Source organism: Cynocephalus volans, chromosome 2 (genome assembly GCF_027409185.1).
Source record: "Cynocephalus volans isolate mCynVol1 chromosome 2, mCynVol1.pri, whole genome shotgun sequence".
In the NCBI taxonomy this organism is placed as follows: Eukaryota; Metazoa; Chordata; class Mammalia; order Dermoptera; family Cynocephalidae; genus Cynocephalus; species Cynocephalus volans.
The window spans coordinates 143,688,415-143,700,629 of NC_084461.1; the positions used below are offsets into that span (position 1 = coordinate 143,688,415).

Consider the following 12,215-nt stretch of genomic DNA (forward strand, 5'->3'; position numbering starts at 1 on the left):
TGGCACTAAAATAATGCTCTGAATTGCCTGTTTACTTGAAGTCTCTCATTGCACACAAATGGCACTGTGTAAGCTGGGACTTTCTTGTTTACTCTTGCATCTCCAGTTCCCGCCACTGGGAGTGGCTTAAGCAGGTGTTCAATAAGCATTGGTTGTTATAAATTTATTTAATTTCCAGTAGTAGTCAATATTCTTGAACTTTTACAAATTCGCAACTACAAAATTCCAGAGGTAGCTTCTAGGTGCCGTTACCTCTGCAAACCTACCATCATTAGAATTCAATAGCAGCACTCTTAAAGGATGAAAAGAAAGAGAGAAAAAAATCTTAATGAAGATTAAGAGAGCAGGATTGCCTGAAGCTCATGATTCTTGTGAAGAATTTTTTTTTACAAAGTTATCAAATCTCCACACACTGGCAAACCTATGTGTGTTGAATACGAATGTATTGTTTTTTTGCATAAAAATCATCTCTTTACTATTACTTCTACATTAGATGTTTGGGGTAAATTGGTGTCTTTCCTACAAAATTAAAACTATTCTAGAAAAATTTAAGATCATCCTAGGTTTATGTTGGATTGTTTTCATCTATTCTCTTCATCTAATTGTTTATGTTATGTGCTTTAGTATATGACAAAACCTAAGATTTTTATAAGACTCTAGAATTGTGAGTATTCTTTTCTATCATGTAGTGCAGCCATCACCAAAAGCTCATACTTCCAGATATGAGCAATACTGAGGTTTGGCCTTAAGGGTAAATTAGGGAGTCAGACTTCTCACTGGTGTTTTTTGGACTCTGTATATGATTCTATCCTTCCATGTACCAGGATATCAGACACTCCGCTATTAAAGATCATGCCCACTGAGTTCAAAGCATTCTGTCTTCAGAAATCCCTATAAAATTCAAATGCCTAGATTAGACACCTAACCTATCATGCTTTCTTTCTACCAGATGACAAGGAAGGGAATGTGACACAGAAGAGAGCTGAATGTAGTTATGAAGAAAGTGGTGTTCCAAGGAATCAAGTAAAAGTTATACACTTACTAAGAACTGGAGTCAGGGTGCAAATCCACATCTGATCTAAAAGCCCACACTGTTTTCACTGCATCCACTTGGTGCGAATGCAGAGTGTTGCTCAGGGTAGACTGCGCTGGCGGATGCTCTGTGTGACCTCAGGCAAGAGGTGGAAAGGAGATCTTTGGGTACTGTGGGCAGAGAGCATCAAGAGACCATTTCCCAGGGAAATGGGAAACATAATCTATATATTCAGTCTTTATCATATTTTTGCTGAGTTCCTCTGAACTAACAAGAAAATGAAAGAAAAAAAAACTCCTTTCTCGTAAATGCTTGTCCAATTCTGGAATGCCCTTCTTTGCCTGGGGATCCCTGAAGGTGGCTACATGCCAAGCCAAGCATCTCTTCTGCTTAACTTTTCTCAAGTTCTCTTCCCTGGCTTAGAAACAGTGAGGAGGCATATCAATTTTAGCTCAGACTCTCATGTGGGTCATTCAACCCACATTCAGCAAGTGCATTATTTCACACTTGGAGGCAGAAAGACACTGTCAGTCTCTCTGGATGACAGTTGATTAAGTGTGGTGAGACTGTTTTCTGGCCTTGCTCTTCCCTTGTCTGGTTTTGTTTTACATAAGAGCATGCCACAGCTCTTCAAGAATCAGTGTTAGAATCTGCACTGGCCTCCCTGACATCTAGAAGGAAAACATGAGCATTTGCAAAATGCTGTGCCTCCAAACTCAGCTCTCAGCAGGCAGGTAATAAATTTTCCCCAATCCCAAGCCCCTCCCTCTTCTCCACCCTCCCTCTTCTGCCACATCGCATACAGTAACCTATGCCAGAGGAGCATTAATACTTTCAATTCTTGAGGAGGCAGGATGGGGAGCAAGGGACCTCATTTTCCTCATTTGTAAGATGAAAGAATTGAACAAGTTGATGACTAAAATTGCATATTTCTGTGGTTATGTTTATTATGTTATTGTTTCAGTAACATGAATCAAAAAAAATCTGTGCAATGCTTTTAATGAAAAGTCAGCATGAGAAAATTTCTAATTAAGAATCCAGAAACTGGAATTCTATATCCTAGATTTGGTATTAACTAACTGTGTGACCCTGGGTGTATAATTTCAACTCTCTGAATTTTAATTATAGCTGGATTGGATAATCTTTAGTATAGATAGTCTTAGTTGCATGCTTTCTCTTTTCCAATTGTTATATCTTTTATTTACTCTAAGGTGATATGGTTTAAAGGAATATTTTGGAATTAAAAACAAAGGGAGTCTGTATATATTGTATTCTTTATTGATCAGTGTCTTTTCTTAACAAGAAAAATAGCCAAACTGGCATAGGAGAGCATGAGAGTTTGTGGGGAATAGTTATATCACCAGAATTTTCTTTGCTTTTACAAAAGATGAGCTACATGTGAGCTTGGTGAGTTTGACACTGGGTCAGATTACAGATTGTCCAAAAAGTGGATACAAAGCAAACAAGAAAGAAAAGGTTTTTTCTCCTTTTTTCAGAACACAAGACTTAAAACATCACTAAGAGTATCTTCCCTACCATAAAATGATTAAAAACAATTTCAACTAAATTAAGGATGCTATTTTCCATTCTATAATTCCTATAGTTAGCAAACCACTTTTCAAAAATTATTACCAATACCACTTCCATTTTACCACTGAATCCTTTATGTTGTTAAGTAATTTGTTACAGCAAAGGAGCTACACATTAATGTGAATAAATTATATAAAGTGCTCATCCTATAGAAACTGCTAGAAGGCTGTAAAGGGGAAGAAAGGGACTTCATTATTTAAATACTAGATTTCATGTAGAACACAAATTCATTAATGCCCACATCAAATCCTCTTTGAGAAATCTCTTCTGAACAGCTGGCTGAGAAGTCATTTCCTCAATGCTGAGAGAACAATAGTGCTTTAGCAATAATACAACTCTTTAAAATTAAGGATTAATATTTTTTTCTTCTTATTCTTTGCAAATCACTAAAGCTGTTACTCCATAGCAAGGATTGGTTAGCTCTGGAGTTTATTCAGTCTCTCAAGCATAGGAAAGGAGAGAGAAAAATCTATTAAATCTTTAATGTATAAACCATAGTTCAGTTTTACAACTCATCGTTTAGTTATTTAAATGACAGTATTAATGGAAATAAAAGAGCACTTGGGGTGAATTCACAGACCTGGCTTCAGGTGCAGGTTCTGTAATGTGAACATTGACGTTTGGCAAGCCCCTGTATCTCTCAGGGTTCTACTTTCTTACTTGCAAAGTGAAGAAACTGGCCTGATCTCTAAAGTCCCTTTCAGCTCTGATATGGTAGCATCAAATCCAAACTCAAATTCGGTAATGAAAGCACTGAAAAGGCCTGATATAATGAGGCCAGGAACAGTTTTAGTTTTGGTGAGCAGAGCATTAAGCCATTATTCTTAATGCCGATTAAACATAGAATACCATCTGTTTAAATAAAGTAAGTACCAACTCAAAAAAATTGGAGGACGTTTGATAATCCTCTGTATTAATCCTGTAATAGTAGAAGCCAGATATGGAATAGATGCCTACATAACTTGGTTCACATGATCTTTCTATCAAAATAGTTGCTCCCAGAAGTCTATTCTGCTCAAAAATACCATCCAAATCTTCTCTGTTGACAGAAAAAGATTGACACCAGCCCCCTGCTTTAGTCTGTTCTTTGTAAAATGAAAAAGACAGAATACCCCATGTGGCAAGGAGGTTGATACTGGAATTCATTCTCTGACATGTAAATTGTAAATCAAGACAACCTTGAGTTATGAATCTCAAATACAATCTAAAAGCGCATGTGGTCAAGTCACAAAAAGATTTTTTTGGTGGACAGAATGAGGGGAGCATGCTCAGCATTGGAGTAGAGGCAGAAGAGATGTCATCTCACTGTCCCTGCCGTGGTTTCTTCAACTGCAGATGCCCACAGGGAGCACAAAGCCTGCCATCCTCTAACAGGGAGGCTTCTTACACCACGGCGAGGCTGTGGCATACTCATGTCTTATGTCTGTGATGCATTTTCTCTTCTCTTGTCTTTGACCCCAAGTAGGCATTACAGTGCAAGAGAGAACGTCCTGTCAGATGTATAGCTATAGTATTTTTAGATTTAAAACTGGAAGAGGAAGAAATGGGATTAAGCTTTTGATTTCCTGACAGGTGTGGAAAAGTATAAAGGAATTAATGAAATATAAATGGTAATAACATTCAGTGACATTTTTAAGCACCTACCAAGTTCTGAACACTGTACAGGAATCATTTTATTTAATTCTTATCACAAATTGATAGTAGGAATGAACATTGCAATTTCGCCCATTGGTGAAATTTGACATATATTTCAAATATGCAAATTTACTAATTATTTCTAAATATTAAAATCATATTTAACATTTTACATAGGATTTTCATTAGATTCCTTATCTAATTAAATTTGTTATATTTTACAGAGAAGAGAAAAAGAGGACCAGCTAGGAGAAGGGATTTACGCAAGTTCACGCAAGAATATAGCCAGACAAGAATTAGAATACAAGTCTACTAACTTTGAGACGAGTACTTTTCCCACCAAATACAATTTCCTTATTCAGAGACGTTGAGCTTTTTAGAACCAACTCTATGTAAAATTTACCAAGTTTATATATATGTGTATGTATATGCACGTGTGTGTGTGTGTGTGTGTGTGTGTGTGTGTGTGCGCGCGCGCAATAATTTTTAACAGCTATTGGGGAAGGAAGGGAAGGAGGACTTTAAGTGCTTGGGAGTAGTGTAGAGGTGAAGTTTTTAAGCCTTCAATTCTGCAGAGTATCCTCAGGAGTGATCTGACATCTTGGGGGAACATTTTGTGATTTGACCTTTTGCAACCATTGCCTGCAGTTTCCTGAATTTGAGCATTTTTTTTTCAAGTTGCTTTCAAAGCCATTTTAGAAAGCTTGGTATTCTGATAACATTAGGTTTCTCTCCCTCTGTGGAGCCTTTTCTTTAAGAAAATGTCAGTGCCTCGGTTAATCAGGTCCAACTTCAAATGTAAAATTACTCCAGGCTCATCCAAAGAGTGAAAAATGACCAGAAAAGTAAGATATTTCTACTAACATGCTTATTTCTCCAGAAGAGGTTTCTAGGTTTGGGGTTATAATCATTAATAACAGTTCTCTCTTTTTCTCACAATTTTTAAAAACATTTCTGAGATATAGTCATAAATTAGACACATAGAGTACAAATACTATCTTTACTGCTAGTAGCACTGGTTTGCAGGATTAGTTTTTAATTAAAGCTGGGATTCATACAATTTCTCCTCGAAGTCCAATCTCTGTTATTAACCAACTCAAGGAAGAAGCAGATATGCAAGACCCACACAGTTGCTTAGCATAGCTGGCTGGCATCTACTGAGTACCCACAGTACGGATGGAATGAGACCACTAGATCAACCTTTAAACATTAGTCTGTGCCTTGACACAAGAGAGCTTACCAGACGGAGGACAGAAGCAAGAAATTACTAGATTTATCCAGTAAGGAAACACCTAAGTGGCCAAGTGTCTCAATTTTACCAATCAGAGAACACAAAATGAATAAAGTGGGAGGAGGTTAAGAGTGGATTTTTTTTTTTCAATACGTCTAATAACGAGGAACATTCCTATTTAACAGGTCAGGAAAAGATATGAGGGAAGATGGAAAAAATTGTGACCCCTAAAGAGTAGCGTATCCAACAGCAAGTCCTGCAGAATATTTGCATTGCAGGCTATAGCAAGTGTTCTCTGAAAACCTAGTTCTATGATAATAAATGTTTGGACAATGCTAAGTGAAAAGCAGATAGATATCTTTCCACAATGCAGAAGAACATCTATGCTAATGTGCGTTGAGAACTTCCAGTGGTTGTAGCACGCTGGGCTGCAAATTCAAACGTTCCTGATTCATTATTTCTAGTATATTATGGGACCAATGCTCCATGAAATATACTTTTAGAAATGTTGCTTTAAGAGTACACCCAGTTAATCTCTTGTTCTTTCTCCTCTACTTCCTTTTCTTCCTTCTTTTTCTTCCCTTTATAATATTTTCATTTCTGGTGGCTGTCAAACTTTGGTAGAAATATTGAATGACGGATGAAATAAATTATGACCTTAAAAAGAACAAAAATTCATAAGAATTTATAGTTTATAAAGAGTAAAAACTATTTATAAAGATTAAATTTATACTGAATAAAGATTTATAAAGAACAGAAAAAAATGCTTATTTTCAAATCCACAAGACAACTTCCATCTAATTATAATTTGAACTCATATTTTATGACTCAAATGTCCCCCGATATCTGTACTGCCTTTCTAAACTTATTGTATTTGTTAACATATTAGAATTAGCATAAAATAATGACTAAACCTTGGATTTAGAGTCTCAGCTTGGTTAGATGGCTAATATTGGTAGATATAAGAAAGTTTCCAAAAATTTAAAACCTTTGTAAACTAGTCAGCAAAATATGTCTAATAACAGTAAAACATAGGTTTTGGTTGATATTCAGAGTGCCCAGTAAAGTCTTTGGCACATAGAAGGGGCTCAAAAATGGTGGTAATTACAACAAGAATTAATCATTGCAATAACCCTGTGAGGCTGCTGTGATAGATTTTATCATCTCTATTTCACACAACAGGACCAATTTGGGATGAGAACTCAGTTCTTACTATAGATACTCTTCTGTTTTTGCAAACTGGTGGATACCAAACAACTTGCCAGGAAAACAAGCTTCTGTCTTCAGAGTAGGTGGATCAAGTGGCTGCCCATGGTTAAGACTGTTTTACAGGACAGACCTGTGGACCTTGCATTTTTTGATTAGGAAATCTTGTTTTTTCCATAGATCACAAATAGGGTTTCTACTCATTTCTCTGTAAAGTGCGGTCTCAGCATTTCATATTGACCCCTCCTCTGTGGCTGTGAGATTACAACTCGACAAATCAATTATAAACTTTAACTCAAAGGAGCATAGAGTTCTTCCTCTGCTACTATTAATTTCTGTGTTAAGTTTGTCTAGAAAGAATGACTTAAACTTTTCTCTGGATTCCTCAGATCTTCACTGATACTTCTGAAGATCCCATTTCTTCTAGTCAAGTCTAAATTTCTCACCAAAGTTAGCAGAAACAACTATACTACTGTATGTGATCCTTATCGGTATCTTTCTTCTGAACTGCTAAAAATATTTCCAGTGGAACTTCAGGGCTAATAGTGGAATATGAATTTGCATTATAAAATTTCTTCTGAAATGGGACTTCTGAAACAGTCGATTTTGTGTCCCTACACAAAGAGTAACTACAAATAAAATGATATTTTGTTACCTTTGAATACCAAATCATGTTGATATGTAACGAGTCTGCACTTCAGAATCCGAGTTGAGTAAAAGAGAGCGTAATTTTACTGATACAAACCTGTGAACTATATTAATGTGGGAATGTATTAATAGTTTTCACGGGTACATATCGCTATAAACAAGAACAAGATAGACTGTTTTGCTATTATTTCTGAAGGTCGCAGATAGCTTTTTAACAAAGGCTAAAAAAAAAAAAAAAAAAGAAAGAAAAAATCAACAGGAAGTTTACCTACCAATGTCGTAGAAGTTATTTTGCAAAACAACTGTGCATTGGAAGCTGCAAGTACTACCTATACACTGTGTTGGAAAATTATAGACCACTGTCCCTACCATGAGCAGATGTGGTTCCCATAGCCCTAGCAATATGTATGTTTATTCCTATTTTACTGAGAGAATTTCAACTTACCCAAGTCCCTGGACCTTGTTATGATTATCACCACTCCTTGAATCCTGGAACTAGATCTGCTACTGTGAACTACTCTGCACTTATATAGAACATGTTTTGATATCCAGTCAGAGTTTTGCAGGAGTTAGACTTGATTATGCTGGCAAATAGCACTCCCTTTTGATGGATCAAAGTGGAAAATATATTCATTTGTATCTGTAGTTCTAGATTTTTGAGCCAGAGTTGTTTTTTTTTTTTTTTTTAATATAGATCCCAAGGTGAATTCATTTGCTGCATTTTCAGAATTTGATGATGGACTCAGAATAATGAATTGCATTATGGAAGCCCACACTGGGTAGACACCTGTGGTGGCTTTTTTGAAAAGTGAGAAAGATAAGCACTAATAAAAAGAATTGTTTAGTAAAGGAATGCATAAAACTAAGATGTTAGCAAATACCTTACAGAATAAACCTACAGAAAACTGCCAGACTTTATAGCATTTGTGAATATTGAACTTTCTTTCATCTAAAGCTATTTTCTGAAAAAAAAATCTCTACTACAGGGTTGTTTAGTCAGACAGGCTGGTATTGCAGACAAATAAGTTTCCAGCCTCCTGATGGTAATATGTGTGTTATATAAGATTCAAGAGAAAATGAAGGCAATTTTTCTGTTTGAGGTTGGAGTCAAGTTATTCAAACCAGCTTTCTATGGTAACTTAACTGCATTCAACAATTGCTCAGCTTTCCACTTCATTTTGTTTTTGTTTTTTTGCTTTATCTCTGTGGTTTTAACTACTGGTTCAAAATGAAGAGGCTCTTTCTATAGAAGGATTACAGGTTTAGGAGGCAGGAGTCTTGGACCTGCAACCAGGTGTTTCTTTCTCTTTGCATAAAGCACCTTTCTTCTTGGATGAGCATCAATTGCTTAATCTTCAAGAGGATAGAATTGGTTGGTTTCAATGAATTTTAAGAAAACCCTTACTAACTCTTATTCTTATTTGAATGTTTAATAACATTTCTTCTCTGCTTATTATAGGTCAGAATGGTGTTTAATTCTATTATACAGGTTACTTTGTAATAATTGTCATTAATGGGACTTTGTTTACCAAGCATTGTAACAGTCACAGTGTATGTATTAATTCCTTTTGTGGTCACAATGATCTTGAGAGGTGGATTCTATTATTGCTCCTACTTTATAGATAATGAAGTTGAGACTCAGAAAGTTAAGAAAGTTGTCTGAAATCACTAAACCAGTTAGTGACAGCACTAGGATTTTTGAACCCAACTAATCTGGTATGATAGCCCTTCCAGTGGACCCTATTAATGGCCCCGCCTTTGTTGAGCTCAGACACCCATGGCCCAGATGCTTAAGGGTTGGCTGCTAACAGCTCACTACTGTCAGTTTCTACAGAGTATTGCCTTTGGCCAAATTTAAACCATCTCAACTAGGAAATTGAGACCAGCTCATATAAGCCTACAGGGAAAAATACATTGCCCCCCTCCACCCTGCCCCACAACCTCCAGGTGGGATTAATGCTGTGGTGCACTTTGTTCCAGAGCCCCTTGGAGGCTCCCCTTCTTCTTCCCTTACTCCTCTTTTTCTGAGAGCCAAACCCCAAGTCACCCTTGCAAGAGTCCTGGAGTCAAGCTCTGCTTCTAGGGAAGCTGACTTAACGCAGCCCCCATTCTTCACTACAATTCCACAATCCTGCCCTCAGAGGAGATTCAGATGGAGGCTTTAAAAGAAAAAAAAACTTACATTGATTACACTTTTTAATTTTCATTATATTTTACCCAATTGCTATTTTGTTCTTTTTCTTCAACATATAAACGTAAATAACAGATGACGTAAAAACGGTAAAGTTTTAAATAAAAATACACTAATTAGGCTTAACACTGAAGACTCTGATGGTTCTGTTTCAGCAGCCAAGTCTTTTTCTTCTCTTCTCTCACTAATTGGATCTGGCCCAGAAGCTCAAATCACCAATTGATTCTTTGCTAAGCATAATGCAGTCACTCTGATGAAGCTGATTTCCCTTCCCTTTTTTCTTCTTGGCAAGCAGCTAAGATTGCTAACAGCTCACTGTGACCTTATATTCACATCTCAGGGTATTACGTTTAGCAGTTTCCAGCAAAACTATTTCTAAATGCAATAATTTGTAAAGTAAAAGTTTAATATTTTAAAAGCCCCTGTTGATCTCTGCCTCAGTCTTAACCACTTTTGGTTCAGGATTTTCTTCATGACGTTCTGAGCTAAAACATTTACTCATTTAACAAATAATTGCTGAATTCCTTCTATATACCAGTCACTGTACTACATGCTGAGAATAAAATAGTGCGAAAAATAGGTACAGCTACTTCCCTCTTGGAGCTCATGAACTAATTATAATCTAGAGTGTAATGCAATATTCACACCAATTATATACTCTAGATTATGATCTTACTGAGATTTTTCTATGAGATCTTACTGAGGACATTTGATCCAATAAGGGCATCTTTGACCGTGGAATAAATTAATTGACATATGAAGAATAAAGGGAGCTAGTTAAGTAAAGATGGGGATATTAGAGTTTGAGCCAGTGAAAACAACATGTGAAAAGACAAAGCCCCTAAGGCAAGTGGTGGTGGTAGGGCTGGGGGATGAGGGTGGAATTTAAGGAACTGCAAGAACCCCAATTAGTGACTAAACACTATTTAAGGCATTTAAGATGAGATTGAAGATGTAGTCAGAGAAAAGACCATGTGAAGCCTTACAGGCCAAAGTTAAAGAATTTTAGTATGTCCTGATATAAATGGCTGATTAATGAAGGATTTGGAGGTGTGTATATGTGTATGATGATCAGAGGGGCAAAAAACATTCTAGAAGTTAGGGGAAACACATGGCAAAGAAAGATTAAAAAAAAAAAATGAGAAATGCCCCCTTGAGAGAGCAGAAAGTAAATCATGTTGGCTGGACATAAAGTGAAGAGATTATAAATGTGAGATAAAGTTGGGTTACAGTATGGATCAGAGCAAAATGGACCACAATCACGTTAAGCAGTGTGGATTTTATACTGAGAAACTTGAAGGGAATGGCCTGAACAAACATGTATTCTGGAAAGAATAGTTTCATACAACACTCTCCAATTGAACTTTTCATGATGAAGAAACTGTTCCATAATCTACACTGTTCAATACACTAGTCACCAGCCACATGTAATGCAGCTTGAATGTGTAACTGGAAATGTGGCTTGTGTAGCTGAGGAACTAAATTTTTATTTTTATTTTTTTATTGTTTTCTCACTTAAAAAAAAATTGTATTTAATCTTCTCAATATACATTGTAGTTGATTTTCATGACCCTTTACACATTCCTCTTCTTCCCTCCCCCCCCCATCATATCTGTTCACTTGTCTTAACAAATTCAAGGAATTGTTGTGATTGTTGTGTCTTCTCCCCCCCCTTATATGTTTGTGTGTTTATTTATTTATTTATTTTTAGCTCCCACAAGTAAGTCAGAACATGTGGTATTTCTCTTTCTGTGCCTGACTTGTTTTACTTAATCTAATTTTCTCTAAGTCCACCCATATTGTTGCAAATGGCAGTATTTCATTCTTTTTTATAGCAGAGTAGAATTCCATTGTGTAGATATACCACAGTTTCCTTATGCACTCATCTGATGATGGACATTTGGGCTGGTTCCAACTGTTGGCTATTGTAAATAGTGCTGCAATAAACATTAGAGTACAGGTATACCTTTGGTGTGATGATTTCCATTCCTCTGGGTATATTTCCAGCAGTGGGATAGCTGGGTCATATGGTAGATCTATCTGTAATTGTTAGAGGAACCTCCATACCATTTTCCATAAAGGCTACACCATTTTGCAGTCCCACCAACAGTGTATGAGAGTTCCTTTTTCTCCACAATCTCGCCAGCACTTATCATTCATAGTCTTTTGGATATTAGCCATCCTAACTGAGGTGAGATGGTATCTCAGTGTGGTCTTGATTTGCATTTCCCGGAGGCTGAGTGATGTTGAGCATTTTTTCATGTGTCTATTGGCCATTAGTATCTCTTCCTTTGAGAAATGCCTATTCAGTTCTTTTGCCTATTTTTTAATTGGGTTATTATTATTATTTTTTTTTTTTGCTGTAAAGTTGTTTGAGTTTCTTGTATATTCTGCATATTAATCCTTTGTCAGATGTATATTTTGCAAATATTTTCTCCCTCTTTGTTGGTTGTCTTTTCACTCTGTTGATTGAGGAACTAAATTTTTTAATTTTACTTAATTTAAAATTGTATTTAAGAGGGCTGCTATTTTAGACAGCACAAGTGTAGATGCTCTATGAAATACCCGCTTATGGTGTGGTGGTGGTATAGGTGGTTGGAAAGTCAAAATGATGAAAAGGAATGAAGAGAGTATTTAGAAATCTGGGATAGAGATGATCCCAGGAAGAATGAAGACAGAAA

General features: G+C 36.3%; 1 protein-coding gene across 6 annotated transcripts in view; it reads left to right on the forward strand.

The window, feature by feature from the left end:
* GABRG2 (gamma-aminobutyric acid type A receptor subunit gamma2) overlaps positions 1–12,215 on the forward strand; it is a 91,784-nt gene that overhangs the window by 65,631 nt on the left and 13,938 nt on the right. The window contains exon 8 of one of the 6 annotated variants that reach the window (XM_063085824.1): positions 2,421–2,456. The exons of the other annotated variants lie outside the window; for them this stretch is intronic. Coding sequence (XP_062941894.1) covers positions 2,421–2,456 — 36 coding nt within the window. The remainder of the gene's footprint in view (positions 1–2,420; positions 2,457–12,215) is intronic. 6 annotated transcript variants of the gene reach the window in all.